This window comes from Acomys russatus, chromosome 11, assembly GCF_903995435.1.
Source record: "Acomys russatus chromosome 11, mAcoRus1.1, whole genome shotgun sequence".
Taxonomy (NCBI): domain Eukaryota; kingdom Metazoa; phylum Chordata; class Mammalia; order Rodentia; family Muridae; genus Acomys; species Acomys russatus.
Window position 1 is genome coordinate 40,561,711 of NC_067147.1, and position 18,218 is coordinate 40,579,928.

Here is an 18,218-nt window from a genome sequence, read left to right on the forward strand (position 1 = left end):
ATATGAAAGGACACCCTCTCATGTCTCAGGTGCTGTCTGTCCTGGAGTTTGCCAAGTAGGCTAGGCTGGCTGCCATTGAGGGCCAGGGGAGCCATCTGTCTCAACAAAAAGGTTTTGTTCTCTCTCTTCTCTCTCTCTCTCTCTCTCTCTCTCTCTCTCTCTCTCTCTCTCTCTCTCTCTCTCTCTCCATCATTTGTCTGCCTGTCTCTCTCTCTCTCTCTCTCTGTCTTTTTCTCTCTGCCTGCCTCCCTACCTTTTTCTCTCTTTCAGTGTCTCTCCTTTTCTCTCTTTCATTGTCTCTTATTGACCAGGCTCATCTTGAAGTCACTTTGTAGTCAAGCTTGCCCTTGAACTCTAACCCTCCTACCCTCAGGAGCTGGGATTATAGGCATGTACCCCTCTGCCTGGCTTCCTGTGGAGTTTGGGGACTTAATAGCCTTATGAGTGCTTGGATTAAAGGCATGCACTACCACCCCCAGCTGGATTTTGATCTTTTATTTAAAAAAATGGAGGATGATCCAAGTCCCTTTGACATATTTACTAATTGGCTTGTTTTCTGTTTTAGCTTATAGTTGCAACAACTTGTATGGGAATAAACCACCCAATATTTTCCCGGAAAACCTTTGATTTTTGTATTGTGGATGAAGCCTCTCAAATCAGTCAGCCCATTTGCCTGGGCCCCCTTTTCTTTTCTCGGAGATTTGTGTTGGTGGGGGACCATCAACAGCTTCCTCCCCTGGTTGTAAACCGGGAAGCAAGGTAGGTAGATGTCCTTGCTGGCTTCCTGTTGCTGTGACAAACGCTGATCAAAATCTTGGGGGAGGAAATGTTTTATTTGGCTTACAGGTTACAGTTCATCATTGAGGGAAGTCAAGAACTGAAGCAGAGACTGTGTTCCCAGGCTCATGTTCAGCTACTTTTTTTTTTAAAGATAGGTTTGTTTATTTATTTACTTATTTAGTGTCTATCAGTACTCCACCTGCATATACACTTGCAGGCCAGGAGAGGGCATCATAGATGGTTGTGAGCTACCATGTGTGTGCTGGGAATTGAACTCAGGACCTCTGGAAGAGCAATCAGTGCACTTAACCACTGAGCCATCTCTCCAGCCCCATAGCTACATTTGTTTTTCTTTCTTTCTTTTTTTTAAAGATTTGTTTGTTTGTTTGTTTGTTTGTTTATTATGTATACAGTGTTCTGCCTACATGTACACCTGCAGGCCAGAAGAGGGCATCACGTCACATCACATTACAGATGGCTGTGAGCCACCATGTGGTCCCTGGGGGTTGAACTCAGGACTTTTGGAAGAGCAGGTGGTGCTCTTCCCCACTGAGCCATCTCTCCAGCCCTAGCTACTTTTCTTATACAGCCCAGGCCTCCCTGTCCAGTGATTGTACAGTGGGCTGGGCTGTCCTGCTCCTCCATCTGACAGCAGTCATTAAAATGCCCCACAGACATTCCTGTATGCCAGTTCTTCCATCGAGGCTCCCTCTTCCCAGTGCATTCAGTTGATAACACTGGGGACAGTAGATATTTCACTGTAGTGTTTTTGTTTTGTTTTGGAGACCAGGATCTTACTGTGTATCCCTGGTTGATCTGGAACTCACTATGCAGACCAGAGATGTACTGCTCAGCCTCCCGAGTGTCGGCACTAAAGCTGCGTACCATCACACAGGTCTCAGTTTTGTCTCAATAGGTTGGATTTCGCTGTCTTGTCCAGCCTTGAAGGATCTTTCTGCCTCGGGCTTCTAGGGACTTGGAGTGGCACACCTGTGTCACCGCTCAGTGCTGAGGTCTTAACTGTAGGAGCTGAGGATGTAGCTCGGTTTGTTTGCCTGCAGTGCATGAAGCCTCGGGTCAGTCCCAGTACTGCATACACCAGGCAGGTATATACATGATAATTGCAGCGCTGGGGAGGTAGGAGCTGGAGGGTCAGAAAGTCGAGGCATCCTCTGCTACCTTTTAAGTCTGTAGGTCCAGCTGGGACACTTAACCCCGTCTCAAAATAGACCCAGTTAGGTTGCTCAGCAGGAAAAGCACTGTCACCAACTTTGATCCCTTGGTAAAAGTGGAAGGAGAGAAACACTGAAGGAAGTTGCCCTTCTACCACACAGAACACCACAATGGGGGGTGCAAAGCGCATATGCATATATATCTTAGTAAGTAACATTAAAAAATTAATTGGATTTTTTTTTTCTTTTGAGGCAGGGTTTCTCTGTGTAGGCTGTCCTGGACTCTCTCTATAGACCAGGCTGGCCTGGAACTCACAGAGATCCTCCTGCCCCTGCCTCCCCGAGTGCTGAGATTATAGGCATGCTGCGCCACCGCTCCCGGCTTAATCGGGTTCTTTTTAAGGGACAGTTTGATGTGCTTCTCAGCCTGAATGTGATTTGTTGGCAGAGCGCTGGGTATGAGCGAGAGCTTGTTCAAGAGGCTGGAGCGGAAGGAGAGCGCCGTGGTGCAGCTGACCGTGCAGTACCGCATGAACAGGTGTGTGCGGCCCTGCCAGCCCTGCGCGCTTTGCTTGTTTATTTTCATCTCCGTCCAAACTGAGGTTGTGCTTTGCAATTCTTCCAGTAAGATCATGTCCTTAAGCAATAAGCTGACATATGAGGGGAAGCTGGAGTGTGGATCAGACAGAGTGGCCAACGCGGCGCTAACCCTGCCCAACTTGAAGGATGTCAAGCTGAGCCTGGAGTTCTATGCCGATTATTCTAATAACCCCTGGCTGGCAAGAGTGTTTGAGCCAGACAATCCTGTTTGTTTTCTTAATACGGATAAGGTAAAATAAGAATGAAGAAGAAAAAATCTGTTTTTTTTTTTTTTTTTAATATTTGTCTTACTATTTATTTATTTATTTTGAGACAAGGTTTCTCTGTGTATCTCAGGCTGCCCTGGACTTGATTTGTAGAACAGGCTGGCCTCGAACTCACAGAGAACCACCTGCCTCTCCCTCCCTGAGGGCTGGGATTACAGGTGTGTGCCACCGCACCTTGCTTGTCCTAATATTTATTTAAATCCCTCATTTTGTCTACTTTTTTGTGTGTTTGTTTGTTTTGGTTTTCAAGACAAGGTTTCTCTGTGTAGTCTTGGCTGTCCTGGACTTGCTTTGCAGAGCAGGCTGGCCTTTAACTCACAGTGATCCACCTGCCTCTGCCTCCTGAGTGCTGGGATTAAAGATTTGTGCTACCATGCCCGGCATCTCTACCTTTTTGAGTAAGGCTCTCATTCTAGCTGGCCTCAGACTCAGACATCTATCCATCTGCCTCTGCCTCACAAGTGTGGTAATAAAGGTGTGTGCTACCACACCTGCTGGCTCTCCGGACGGTATTTATTCTACAAGTTGGTACATGTCAAGGTTAACTTCTCTCTTTTTAAGACAGTATTTTGCTGTGTATTCCAGCCTGTAACTAAAGCCCAGTCTGGCCTCAAACTTGTAACGATCCTCCTGCCTTAATTTCTCAAGTGCTTAATTTTTATCCCGTGCTAAGTACTGAACCCATGCCTTTCTGTATAGTAGGCAAACATTCTAACCCAGTGCATCTCCCAGTCCACACTTAAAGGAAAGCCTGCCAGCCTGGAGACACACCTGTGCGCTCAGCACGTGGGGTGTACAGTTCGGTAGGCTCAGAAGTCCAAGATCATCCTGGGCCACAGGTGTAGTTTGAGGACATCCTGGGATACACGGGCACTTCAAGCAAACAAATATACATACATTAAAAAAAAAAAACCTTCACACATAAGATGAAAGCTAATGTGCGCAAATAAATCACCCCTTAGAGCATTCCTTCAGGCTTGGTGGGGGCGCTTCTGCCACATTATTTGAATAAAAGCACCAAGATGTGTCAGTGTTGGGGCTGGAGAGATGGTTCATTGGTTAAGAGCAATTCTCAGTGTCCACATGGAAGTTCACAATTGTCTTCTGCCCTCTTCCGCCCTCTGTGGGTACCAGGCAAACACATGATGCACAGACACATGCAGGCAAAACACCCATACACCAAAAAATAGGGAAAAAAAGATGTGTCAGTATGGAGCACTGTGCTGGAGCCAAAGTAATTGTGAGGGCCCTTGTCGGTCACTGCCTTTCCTGTGTTTGATTTCTGTGCAACAGACAACACTGAACTGTGAGAACCAGCCTGAGCTGTAACGTGTTTATTATGAGTTGTTATCATGTGCTTTTCTGAGGATGAACTCTGCCTGTATGTGCTGAGTGTGTGTGTGTGTGAGTGTGCGTGTGTGCGCGCCCCCCACCGCATGCACATGCCCCCGAGTGCACATGCACCCCTGTGTATTTAAGACTGTTTTAAATTTATCTCCAAACCTAGTAGTCCTTGCAGCTTAAACCTGACAGATTGCATCACTGCCTCACATTTCTCTGCTTAGGTTCCAGCTCCAGAACAAACTGAAAATGGTGGCGTGAGCAACATCACAGAAGCCAGACTCATCGTCTTCCTAACCGCAACCTTTATTAAGGTAACATAGAGGGTTCCCGGCCAGTCAGTAGGCACACAGAGTAATTATTGACTATTTCATTAAACACTGTCAGACTCTTAGGGACATAAGACCTGGTGTTAACCCTTGGCCACTGAGATAAGAGGGTTGGGGGCTGGAGAGGCGGATCCGTGGTCAGGGCTGATGCTCTTTGAAAGAGCTGGGGTTCAGTACCCATCATCCATGATGGTCAGTTCACAACCACCTCTAAGTCCAGCTCCAGGAATCTGAAGCCCAGATATTATAAAATAATAATAATAATAATGAGACTGAAAGCTTATTGGTTGGAAAACTTAAGGATTTTTTGTTGTATTTTTTTGGCAGGGTCTCTCTGTATATAGCTCTGACTGACCCGGAATTCACTCTGTAGTCCAGGCTGGCCTAGAACTCAGAGATCCACGTGCTTTGTGCCTTGTGCCTCTGGAGTGCTATTAAAGGCATGTGCCCCAGACCCAGTGAAATAAAATTCATTTATGGTGGGAACTGAGGTTTCCTTTTATGATCATTGAGTAATACCCTGAGTGTAGGGTCTGTAGAAACTTGACAGTGAGTGGGATGGCAGAAAGCTGAAGGGAGAGAACATAGCGGCGGTGGCGTACGCCGTTAATCCCAGCACTCGGGAGGCAGAGGCAGGCGGATCGCTGTGAGTTCAAGGCCAGCCTGGTCTACAAAGTGAGTCCAGGACAGCCAAGGCTCCACAGAGAAACCCTGTCTCGAAAAACAAAATGACAATAGCAACAACAACAAAAATCACCTTGCTCTCCTTGCTTGGGGACCTGAGTTCAGATTCCCCTGGACCCACACAGACATCAGGGTTGTGTGTGATGGCCTGCCTGTAAGATCAGTTCTTTGGCTTTCACATCCACAGGCATCCCTGCCTCGCACACAGGTACTCAAACACACATACAAACCATGTACACCTGCAAAAGATGAAAACTTAAAACATTTTCAAAGTTGGGGCAAAAAAAAAAAAAAGTAAATATTGAGCAATAAACTCAGTAAAGCTTAAAGAACTTGGGAATGCATGTAAATTATCCTTGTTTTCCGTTTAGGCTGGCTGCAGCCCCTCCGACATTGGCATCATCGCACCATACAGGCAGCAGCTAAGGATCATCAATGACTTGCTGGCACGTGCTTCTGTGGGGGCAGTTGAAGTTAACACAGTAGACAAATACCAAGGAAGGGACAAGAGTCTCATCCTGGTGTCTTTTGTTAGGAGTAACAAGGACGGGACTGTAAGTTGACTATTTGCTGCTGATTGATTTGGGCTTTCCGCCCCGCCCCCCACCTTTCCTGCCTCACAGCGCGCACGCACACACACACACACACACACACACACACACACACACACACAAACACACACACGCAAACTTGCCACCAGGAGGATCTCTGAGTTCCAGGCCAACCTAGTCTACGTAGTTTCAGGGCAGCCAGGGCTTCATGTGAGACCCTGTTTCAAAACAAATAAACAGAAGTTTCATTCATTCATTCATTTTGAGGCAGCGTGCTCTATAGCCTAGACCTGTCTCTAAGTCACTTTGTAACATGTTCCTGTCTCCACCCGCCAGAAGCTGGGATTGTGGCTGTGTGCCCCATGCCTGCCTGTTGTAACCATTGCTATATGTGTAGCTCAGTACTTTTTTAAAAAATTATTTATATATAGTGTTCTGCCTGCATGTACACGTGCAGGCTAGAAGAGGGCATCACATCACATTACAGATGGTTGTGAGCCACCATGTGGTTGCTGGGAATTGAACTCAGAGCCTTTGGAAGAGTAGGCGGCAACTCTTAACCACTGAGCCATCTCTCCAGCCCATGTAGCTCAATACTTTGAAGCAAAGCTATTCAATGTTACAAACATTCTCATTTTGTGACTAACAGTCCACGCCTCATCCTTGTGACCACTGCTCTTTCTTCTGTCCCTGAATTCTGTTTTGTTTTGTTTTGTTTTTTAGCTTAGAAAGAATTTTTTTCTTTTTAAGTAGATGTATGTATTTATTATGTATACAGTGTTCTGCCTGCGTGTATACCTGCAGGCCAGAAGAGGGCATCAGATCACATTACTGAATTTCCTGTATCTTTACCCTGTGACTAGCTTATTTCACTTGGGTTGATTCACAGTATAGCATGCATCAGGATTTTGTTTGTAAGATTGAATTATATGCTGGGTGTTGGTGGCACACAGCTTTGATCTTAGCACAGGGAGGCAGAGGCAGCCTGATCTCCAAGTTTGAGGCCAGCCTGGTCTTTAGGTTGAGTTCCAGAACAGCAGGGACTACACAGAGAAATCTTGTCTAGAAAAAAAAAATTGAGCCAGGTGGTGGTGGCGCACGCTTTTAATCCCAGCACTTGGGAGGCAGAGGCAGGTGGAGCTTTATGAGTCTGAGGCCAGCCTGGTCTACAAAGTGAGTCCAGGATAGTCAAGGCTACACAGAGAAACCCTGTCTCGGAGAAAAAAAAAAAAGAAAAAATATGGAATTATGTTTCATCATCTTCACATTACATTTGGCTTTTCTACTTATCTCTAGATGAGTGTGTGAATCACGTTTACCACTTTGCTTTTGCATTTGGGACATTTTTAGCACAAAATCCTTTCTAATTCACAGATACTTCCAGGTTTTTGTTGTTGTTGTTGTTGTTGATTTGGTTACATTTTTCCCACTATTTAATACCCTTTTTAAAAAAAAAACTTATACTATTATTTTTGCATATGAGTATTTTGCTTGCATGCATGTCTGTGTACCTTGTTCCTACCTGTTGCCTTAGAAGTCCCTGGACCCCCTGGAGCTGAAGTTACAGATGATTGTGAGCCACTGAATGGGTGGGTGTTGAGACTCAAACTCAGGTCCTCTGGAAGCGTAGCCAATGCTCTTAACCACTGAGGCACAATACCATTTTTTAAAACTGTATAATATACCATATGCTTTTTTGTTTATTGTTTTTTGTGGTTTGTTGTTTTCAAGACAGGGTTTCTCTGTGTAGCAGCCTTGGCTGTCCTGGACTTGCTTTGTAGACCAGGCTGGCCTCGAACTCACAGAGATCCGCCTGCCTCTGCCTCCCAAGTGTTGGGACTAAAAGTGTGCACCACCACGCCCAGTTTATCTGGATGATTTTTAAAACACACTCAACAAAAAGTCTGGGTCTTTGCTGTGTCCCTCACTACTTAGTTGTTACCTTACACATACGCACATTTTTTTTATTTTTGTGACTTCTAGGTATGTATAAGTCATGATGGAATTCACTTTCCCACCTAATATTTTGGGTTATGCCTGTAATAGATGATGAAACAGGAAGGCCTTGATCTGAAAGCTAGCCTGGGCTACATAGCAAGAACAAATAACAAAGCCACCACGGCAGCACAGGACTGTAATCCTAGTACTTGGGAAATGGAGGCAGAGGATCTGGAGTTCAAGGCCAACCTTGACTGTAATAACAAGTTGGAGGCCAGTCTAGGTGGGCTATAAGAGAGCCTAGCTGGAAAGCCAAAAACAACAATTAAAAAAAAAAAAAAAAAAACTGAAATCACTCAAGGGAAACCATGTCCTTGGCTGTAGCAAATTCATACTATGACTGCAATAATTGGAATCTTTTTTTTTTTTTTTTTTTTTTTTTGGTTTTTCGAGACAGGGTTTCTCTGTGTAGCCTTGGCCATCCTGGACTCGCTTTGTAGACCAGGCTGGCCTCGAACTCACAGTGATCCGCCTGCCTCTTCCTCCCGAGTGCTTGGATTAAAGGCATGCACCACCACGCCCGGCCATTGGAATCTTTTTATTTTCCAGCTTGGTGAGCTCCTGAAGGATTGGCGACGGCTCAACGTGGCAATAACCAGAGCCAAACACAAACTGATCCTCCTGGGCAGCATGTCCTCGCTGCAGCGCTTCCCCCCGCTGGAGAGGCTCTTTGACCATCTGAGCACCGAGCACTTAATATCCTTGTTCATTCGCGTGGTCACTCGAGGTTTGCTGCTGTGGCTTCCTGTGCTTGAGTGAATGGAGACTCGCTGCCTTCTTTTTCCATAGGCATATTTTAAAGACTGTTTTAAGTGGTGTCTATCTTTAGTCCCAGCCCTGGGCAGGCCAAGGCAGGTGGATCTCTGAGTCTGAGGCCAGCCTGGTCTACACAGTGAGTTCTAGGATAGCCAGGGCTTATATAGACCCAGTCTCAAAACAAATAAATAAATAAATAGGCCGGAGGGGTGGGCAGGACTGGCCTAAAACTCTTTACGCTCCCGTGTCAGCCTTCTCCTTGGTTGGGTTGTAGGCTTGTTCCACCATGCAAGTGTGTAAGCACTCATTCAAAGCAGCCTCTGTATGAAACCCTGACTGGCCATGGACTCAGAGCTTGCCTAGGCCTCTGCAATGTTGTGATTAAAGCAGCAGTTCTCGGGCTGGAGAGATGGCTCAGTGGTTAAGAGTGCCGTCTGCTCTTCCAAAGGTCTTGAGTTCAATTCCCAGCAACCACATGGTGGCTCACAACCATCTGTAATGTGATATGGCGCCCTCTTCTGGCTTGCAGGAGTACATGCAAGCAGAACACTATACATAATACATTAAAAAAAAAAAAGCAGCAGTTCTCAATCTGTGGGTCTTGGCCCCTTTGTGGGTGGTGAAAGGACCTTTTCATAGGGGTTGGATATCAGATATCTATGTTACGGTTGTGGCTCACCACAACATGAGGAACTATACTTAAAGGTCACAGCATTGAGAAGGTTAAGCCGCCCTGCATTCACGGAATGCCCCACACCCAGCTTCCGGTTCCATTACTTTTTATTATTTATTTATTTTTATGTGTATGAGTGTTCTGCCTGCGTGTACACCTGCAGGTCAGAAGAGGGCATCAGATCACATCATAGATGGTTGTGAGCCACCATGTGGTTGTTGGGAATTGAACTCAGGTCCTCTGGAGGAGCCTTAACCACTGACCCATCTCTCCAGCAGCCCCCCTCCCCACACCACCACCCCCCATTATATTTTTCAAATTGATTGTTCTATGAGGTAAAGTATCCAGTATCCCAAGCTGGCCCTGCTGTGACTTTGACCCTGAGGTGACCTTGAAGTTCTGTTCCTCTGCCTGCCCTGGATTTAGGCAAGGGCCACCGCACCTGGCTTTCTATTACTTTTCAAATAGATTATTCTCTCCTCTCTCTCCCCCCTTTCCTCTCTCCCTCCCCATAGGGTCACATGTATCCCAGGTTGTCGTCCAGTTTGCCATTTAGCAAACAATGCTCTGGAACTCCTGATCATCCTCCTGCCTCCACGAGCTGAGGGCTAAGGCTGGAGATGTGCACCATGCTGCACAGATATTCACTGGGTCTATTTTCCTTAATTTATCTTACGTCATGGACCTTCCATCAAGAGAGCACGACAGTCTCTGCCACATCCTGGGGGACTGACGAAGAAGGAAACACTACACTGCTGCCTCCACGCCATAGGAATTGACAGTGTCACCCAGTGGATGGTCCAGCTTAGGCTTGCTGGGACTGCCAGGCTGAACTGTGAAGACGATTTTTAGCGAAAAGGTACAAAGTGACTCGAATGTACCCTTCTCAAGGTTCCAGATTTTTCTCTTCTGTCACCATGCAAAATTTTACTTTAAACGTACCAATGTCCCTGAAACTGAGATTTGTGTAACATCTAAATTTGCAAGTACTTCAAGTCTATCTGTGTATGGCCAAGAAAGGGTTCGAGACTTTCCGGCTTGAAAGGTGGATCAGCACTGGGGTCTGGACTTTAATGCCAAGTTTCAGTTATATCCCAAGGCTGAGGTCTCAAAAGAGAAATTAGAGTTTCAGCTTTGATTTCAGTATCGTAGAAGTTATATTTAAAAGGTTGGATGGATCGGCTGTGTTGCTCACTTGAAGCCACTCTGTGTTAAGGGTCCCAGGGGATGGACACTCTCTGAATTTGGGGATCCCTGGTTCTCCTCACTTTGCTTTTCAGTGTCAAATGTGTTTTCACTTTAAGCCTCATCTTTGAAGTACATCCATGAATTGTGTCTCTCCAACTAGTTCTTCGTTCCTCTTTTCATTAATCACCTTGTTCTCGTTGTAAATTTTTGGGACTCAGCATTTCAATATTAGAGGAGGTTTTGATATAAAACATATTTTTATATATTTGCTATAAAACAAAATTTTTGAGAAGTAGTTTTGTTTTTTTAATTGATGCTAGTTTACAGGGTATGCCCTATTTTCATCTCGTATTGTCTCTTTGGGGGCATTACTCATTTTTTTCTCTTATGTACAGATATTTTGAGAAATAAATCTACCAGTAGGAGTGTGACATTTTCACATCAGGGTCCCATCTCCTGGAGGGAAAAGCTTCTACCTCACTTAATGGAAGTTTAACTATGTTAAAATTGTTGGTGCGTCTGCCTTTTTAGTTATTTAAAGTACAGTTTAATAAATTGTTTTGGCACTGATAGGCCTGACTGAACAATTTTTCATTTTATGACCTGTGTGTGGAGATAGAGTTTCATGTATCCTGGGTGACCTCGAACTTCTGATCTTCCTGCTTCCAGCTGTAACGTGCTGGGAATACCGATGTGGGCCCACATGCCTGGTGGGTGCAGAGGTGGAGATTGAGTCTCGGGCTTTGTGAGTGTGCATCCCCCCAACTGAGCTACATACACTCTCTGCCCCGAGTAATGACTAAGCTCGGCTGTCTAGCTTTTTTTTTTCTATAATGAGGGGTGAAACGTTACTCACACTGTAACTCCGGGTGATCCGATACCCTCTGACCTGCGTGTGTGCACATACATGTAACAACTAAGAAAAAACCAGGTCTGCGTGGCACACACCTTTAATCTCAGCACTTGGAAGGCAGAGGCAGGTGTATCATTGTGAGTTCAAGGTCAGCCTGGTCCACAAAGTGAGTCCAGGAGAACCAAGGCTACACAGAGAAACCCTATCTTGAAAAACCAAAGATAGCTGCGCGTGGTGGCGCACACCTTTAATCCCAGCACTAGGGAGGCAGAGGCAGGCGGATCGCTGTGAGTTCAAAGCCAGCCTGGTCTACAAAGTGAGTCCAGGATGGCCAAGGCTACACAGAGAAACCCTGTCTCGAAAAACCAAAAGAAAAAAAAAAAAGAAAAAAAGAAAAACCAAAGATAAAAATAAAAATAATAGGGCTGGAGAGATGGCTCAGAGGTTAAGAACATTGGCTGTTCTTCCAAAGGTCCTGAGTTCAGTTCCCAGCAACCACATGGTGGCTCACAGCCATTTATAACATGATCTGATGCCCTCTTCTGGCCTGCAGGCACACATCCAGGCAAAATATTCTATACATGGTATACATAATAACTAAGTAATTTTTTTTTTAAGCTAAACGAGGGCTGGCAAGATGTGGGTGAAAGCAGACCTAATGACGTAAGTTAGATTCCTGGAATGCACGTGGCAGTGGGAGAGAACCAGTTCCTCAAGGTTGCCTTCTGACCCCTCTCCTAGGTCCCCCAAATAAAGGAATAAAGTGTAATAACTTTTTGGAAAGACAAAGCAGAGAACAATGACAACACATACTTTGTGGGGGCATTTGCCAGAGAAGACTGCTTGGACATAGTTTTAAGCCAATAGAAAGAAAGTCTTAAAGAGGCCAGCCTGCTGTCACCCGGGCAGGTGCCACTGCAGTGAGCAAGTATGTAGTGGAGAGATGGGAGAGAGAGAGAAGTGGAAGGTGTGTGCACTGTGAAGAGAGGCAGAGCTGAAGACACAAGGGTGGGGAGGAACTGTCTGATGTGAGGGGCCTGCCCTGCCGCCTGAGGCCATGATGATATTCTGTGCTGCCACAGAGGCCATGTCTGTGTCCGTTGCCCTCAGCAGCCAGGGATCTGTGTTAATGTCTGTGACCCATGTTACCACCAAAGGCCATGTGGACATCCCTGGTCTTGCTGCCACCTGGGGCCATGTTGCAGTCTGAGAGCTGTACAGAGCTAGGCTAACCCATTGCCTGGGCATCATGGGAGAGCTGGCCTGCGGGAGAGGTTGTTCCCTCCCTTGCTTCTCCCCACCCCCCCTCAGCCTTGCTGCCTGTGGCACACAGGAGAGCTGCCCCAAACCTTGCCTGGGCAGCACAGTGGAGCTGTCCCTGGTGATGTGGGTGAGGGAGAGAGAGCCCTGCCCCTGGCCACCTGCAGCAGGCAGGAGAGCTGGCCCTGCCCTTTGCAGCTGCCACAGGCAAGAGAGCTGACCGCACCCCTCGCATGGGCAGAGTCGGAGAGTTGACTCTGGTGGCACAGATGCAGGGGAGCCAGCAGGCTGATCAGCTCAGCTACCACCCAGGCCTAGATTCGAGGCTTTGAGTTGGCCCACCCCAACATCTATCCCATCTGTGAACTGCTGGTGCCCATAAAGGAGCTGGTCCTGTAAAACCAAAGTTCTAGGATCTTCATGACACAGGGCAACAACAGGATATCCAAGAGGAATCCAGGTGAGGATCCAGTATTGATGCTGCAGCAGGAGCCAGAGGCCTTGAACCAGGCCAATGACTCATTGCGATGAACATTTGCAAGTAAAGCTGTTTGGGCAAAAGTGTATATACTGTATGACATATGAACACACTGAAGCTTTCATGTCAAGACGTGGGTTGTTTTTTTTTTTTTCTTCTTCTTCTTTTGATGAGGAGGTTGCAAGGGTGGGGGGCAGATACAGAAGAAAGGGGAGGAGCTGGAGAGATGGCTCAGCGGTTAAGAGCACTGCTGCAGGGGTCCTGAGTTCAATTCCCAGCAACCATATGGTGGCTCACAACCATCTGTAATAGAATCTGATTCCCTCTTCTGGTATATACAAAAGCAGAACATTCAAATACACAAAACAAATAAAAAAAAAAAAAAAAAAAAAAAAAAAAAAAAAAAAGGAAGGGGAGATGAGTGGGATTGGGGTCCATGATATGAAATTCACAAAATCAGTAAAAAGTTAAAACAACAAAAAGTCTTAATAGCTGGTGGCTACACTGGGTTCTGGATTCCAGTGTAGCACTGAGCCTTTCTCAGGGTGAGCTTTTAAGCACAAAAACCATGTTCCGGATTGACATATTTCAGTTAGCAAGGACGGTTAGCCAGAAGCAGAACTGCAGAAACTGAGAAGCGAGGTTAGGACATTCAGAGACTGTCACAGAACTGTATGGACTTGGATGGATTAAGACTTTGTTTTAGTTCTGGCAGGTGGTGCTGTCTACCTGCTGCCTTTTACAGTCCGAATGGCACTTCCATCATGGAGTCAGTTGTGCTAAGGTCTGGGGCCCTGTGACATACCTGACACCAAACGACTGTGGAATAGTATGAAGTCTAAGCCAGTACAGAAGAGATAAAAAAGACTTGAACAAGGTTTTTATAGACCAAGAACTGTAAACAAAGTCCAACCATGAGGAAAGGTGGTTCCCCCATAAATAAAGAACAAAGCCAGGCATGGTGGTGCACGCCTTTAATCCCAGCCCTCGGGAGGCAGAGGCAGGTGGCATCTCTATGAGTTTGAGGCCAGCCTGGTCTACAAAGCTAGTCCAGGACAGCTAGGGCTACACAGAGAAAACAAGAAGAAGAATCTCAGCATTAAACCACATACACAGACAACAGCAACGACGAGGAAATTCTTACTTCCAAGCATTCCAAGACAGAACAGCCAAAGCTACACACAACTGGTAGGAGTGTCAACTTTAGTTCCTGTTTTTGCCTGTGTTGCAGTGCTGTCAGTCAAGCCCAGCACTTGCCTCTGGGTCACGTCTCTAGACCCAGTAGTGTAAATTTTGAGGAATTTAAAAAAGTTTGGCTTTACTCAAATAGGTTATTTTAAAGGTAACCCTGGTGGGACAGTGGTGGCTCATGGCTTTAATTCCAGTGTGAGGATGAGACACCCAGCCCTAGATGGCATTGTTTTTCTCTGTCTAGAAATGAACTACTTGTGCTCAGACCTGTGTAATAATTACACAGGTCCCCTGTGATGTGTGAAGAAACTAACTATGGGGCCAGGCATGCCTTAAGGGCCTTTGACCGTTCGCTCTGGAATGCAGGTGAGTTAAGTGTAGGATAATGGGCTGTGAGATGTTAACAGCTGCTTCTGCTTCTGTACAACCTGCTTATTGATATAGGAATGGTGGTGAAAGGTCTTTTCGTTACAATATAGCAGGAAAGTAAGGACCAAGTAAGGGAAGTAAATGGTCCTGCCCAGTGCGGATCCCACAAACAGATGTAATACATCAGGTCTGATGCCCATTTTAAAACCCCTAACCTAAATGCCCCTTTGGCACGGCATGCTGTATTGGCTCTAAGACTTCTCTCCTGCCAGCAGTAGGAATAAATCCATTTAATCTATATATGAATTGAACCCAAGTCTTTGGTTTCTTCCAATGAATTCAAACGCCACAACCTCAGTACTCAGGGAGGCAGAGTTCAAGGCCAGCCTGGTCTGCAGAGTGAGTTCCAGGACAGGCGAGACTGCACAGTGAAACCCTGTATCAAAAAACAAAACAAACAAAAAACCCAAACCAAACAACAAAACAAAACCCAAAAAATTCGACTACAAAGTGAGTCCACGGCAGTCAAGGCTACACAGAAAGACCCTGTCTCGAAAACAAAACAAAGGAAACCAAAAAAAGTAAGGTAATCCTGATTTCCTGGTAACTTTGTTAATTTAACAAAATGTCTTACTACATTTATTTATTGGGTTGTGGATGCTTGTCTCCTAGCACCACCTGTGTGGAGGCTGGAGGACAGTTTTCAGGGGTCAGTTCTCTCCTTTCATCATGTGGGCTCAAGGGAATGAAACTCAGGTTTGCTGGCAAGTTCCTTTACCCTCTAAGCATTCTCACCAGACCTTCACAGGCTTGGATCCCTCCTGCATAGAAGAGGGGAAGAAATAAGTAACAAAGTATTTCCTTTGTGGGGAGTATAAGCATCCTAAAACCAAAGCTACATTGTTTAGGGTCACATACTTAGGTGCTGGTAAAATATTATAAAAGTAGCAAGGGGTGGTGGCACATGCCTTTAATCCCAGCACTGGGGAGGCAGAGGCAGGTGGATCGATGTGAGTTTGAGGCTAGCCTGGTCTACAAAGTGAGTCCAGGACAGCCAGGGCTACGCAGAGAAACCCTGTCTCAAAAAAACCAAAAACCAAAACCAACCAACCAACCAAACAAACAAAAAACTCCCCCAGGAAAGGAATTTTAGCAACAAACATTCCAGGTCATCTTGCTTCCACCTCTCAAGAATTGGTATTTTATAGGTCCACAACACCTTACAAAGTACTACATTTTGCTATTTGGGACAGGTTCTTTCTAGCTAGCCTTGGATGACCTGGCACTTACTATGTAGCTCAGAGTAACCTCGAGTTCGCAGCAGTTCCCCCCCCCTCCACCTCCCGACTGAGTGAGGCGCCACCGGATTTCAGTGTCTTGTTTTTTCAAACCAGACTGGCTTCAAACCCAGTATGTAACTGAGCCTGGTCTTCGACTACCGATCCTTTTAACTCCCGTCTCTCAAATGCTGGGATCACACCCGCCCCCCCCCCACCCCGGCGCTGTTAATTGCGTGAGGATTTCTAAAATCTGTCGCCCAATCTGGGTTTGTCAAGATCAAAGGAAGCGGCCCATGCTTTTCATTAAACTCATCTAGCCTACGTGGATAAATCGTTTGCAGGTGGCTTGAGGCCCCTTCTTCATCCACCCTTGGCCCTGAGCTGCGGTGCCGGAGGCCCCGGATCCCTCCCCACGCCCTTTTCTCTGACTCTTCAAGATTGGTCAGAAGGGAGACCATCCACCAGGACCGGCTTCGCGCGGCCTTGGCGTCCTCCCGCCGCCAGGGGCGCTGTGGCGGCGCCGAGCCGGGTCAGACGCCGCGGCCCGCCGCGCGCCTGGGGGGAGCTGCTGACCTGCCCCGCGAGCCCGTGTCCTACACGCACCGCCGCCATGGGTAAGGGCAGCAGCTGGGGTCGCCATCCTTCACTTGGGTCGCGCAGTCACCGGGTGAGGGGGAACAGGGGGCTCCCCTTCCCTCTCCCGGGGTCCCCATGGCAACGCCCCCCCTCCTCCCGGGGCCTGCATCCCTGCGCCCCGCCCGCCCTGGGGCCTAGCGGCTGGGGCGGGTGGACTGGCGGGGACCGGGGCACCTGGACACAAGGATGTCCCAGTCTCGCGAGTGGCGGACGGAAGGCTGGGGAGGGGAGCGGTGTGGTGCCAGGCCTGGGGAGTGCGCCCGGGTGCAGATTGGGGACGCGGAGGGAGCGGGGCCGCCCTCCAGGGTTTAGGGGGAGCCCTGCAGTCCGCTCCACCTGCGGTCGCTGCTGCACAGTCGCCCTCCTAGGCGGGTTACAGGTTGTGGTGAACGCTCTAAAAAGAGAATTCTGCGGATTATGAAACGTCGTCAGGTGGTTTCACTTCGGGCGCGGGGGTGGGGAGAGGGCATCACACCATCGTGGAGAGTGGCAGACCCTTCACCACCCTGCCTGGCTGTTTCAGATTGCTGAGAAATCAGAGTCAGGAGTCAGCCTGGACTCTTGTTTTGTTTTTTGAGACAGACTCACTCTCTATACGTCTGAGTTCTACGTAGACCAGGCTGGCATCGAACGCAGAGATGCCAATAACCCCCCTCCCCCCACCCACCCACACTCAGCCTCACAAATGTTGGGATTAAAAGCTCACGGCCACACCCAGAGCTATGTGTAAATTAAGAAATGTTATTTAAGCGCTTTGTTTTTCACTTCAGTTTTGTCAGCTTTGCAGAAAATATTTGTGCCCCTTGGCAGTGTTTAGAGTGTTGGGGGAAACAGCTGATTTTTTTGTTTGTTTGTTTTGGGGTGTGTGTGTGTGTGTGTGTGTGTGTGTGTGTGTGGTGTGTGTGGTGTGTGTGTATGTTTTGTTTTTGAGACAAGGTTTCTCTGTGTCGTCTTGGCTGTCCTAGAATTCACTCTATAGACCAGGCTGGCCTTCAACTCACAGTGATCCGCCTGCCTCTGCCTCCCGAGTGCTGGGATTAAAGGCGTGTGCCATCACGCCCGGCCTGGCTGTTTTTTTCTTTTTTTCTTTTTAAATGATATTTTAAATAAGTGTGTACCTGAGTGTAGGCTTTCAGAGTTCAGAAGGGTTGGGGCTCCTTGGAGCTGGAGTTAAGCAGTTGCCACAGGTGGTGGTGGGGATTACCTTGGGTCCTCTGTAACAGCAGTAGGTGGTCTCCACCTGAGTCTTCTTTTCTTTCTTTCTTTTCCTTTCTTCTTACTTGGGAATTGTGATTTTGAGACCCTAGCTGGTCTGGAGCCCTCCCAGTTGCAGAGGTTAAAGGTATGGACCACTGCTACCCAGGACTGAGCTGTTTCTTCATCCTCATATTTGCTAGAGTGTTTTGATTTGTTTTTATTGTTGTTTTCCCGGTAATGCTTGCTCTGAGAGATTCTGGAATCTGATAACTTTACCTTTTATTTTGTTGCCAGTATATTTTGAACTTCTATTTATTTTGGTTTTTCAAGACAGGGTTTCTCTGTGTAGCCTTGGCTGACCTGGACTCACTTTATAGACCATACTGGCCTCGAACTCACAGCAATCCACCTGCCTCTGCTTCCTGAGTGCTGGGGTTAAAGGCGTGTGCCACCATATTTTGAACTTTTTTGTTGTTGTTGTTGGTTTTCAAATCAGGGTTTCTCTGTGTAGGCCTGGCTGTCCTGGAACTCACTCTGTAGACCAGGCTGGCTTTGAACTCTCTGACTGCTTCTGCCTCCCGAGTACTGGGGGATTAAAGGTGTGCGCCACTGCTGC

The 18,218-nt window shown here is 47.0% G+C and overlaps 2 protein-coding genes across 2 annotated transcripts in view; both read left to right on the forward strand.

Moving 5' to 3' along the window:
• Positions 1–8,480, forward strand: part of Dna2 (DNA replication helicase/nuclease 2) — a 31,101-nt gene extending 22,621 nt beyond the window's left edge. Inside the window, exons 15-20 of the mRNA XM_051152493.1 lie at positions 566–759; positions 2,401–2,490; positions 2,578–2,782; positions 4,384–4,473; positions 5,544–5,726; positions 8,271–8,480. Of these exons, the coding sequence (XP_051008450.1) occupies positions 566–759; positions 2,401–2,490; positions 2,578–2,782; positions 4,384–4,473; positions 5,544–5,726; positions 8,271–8,480 (972 nt within the window). The remainder of the gene's footprint in view (positions 1–565; positions 760–2,400; positions 2,491–2,577; positions 2,783–4,383; positions 4,474–5,543; positions 5,727–8,270) is intronic.
• A 7,841-nt stretch (positions 8,481–16,321) lies between these two features.
• Positions 16,322–18,218, forward strand: part of Rufy2 (RUN and FYVE domain containing 2) — a 29,524-nt gene continuing 27,627 nt past the window's right edge. Inside the window, exon 1 of the mRNA XM_051153151.1 lies at positions 16,322–16,383. Coding sequence (XP_051009108.1) covers positions 16,380–16,383 — 4 coding nt within the window. The 5' untranslated portion in view covers positions 16,322–16,379. The remainder of the gene's footprint in view (positions 16,384–18,218) is intronic.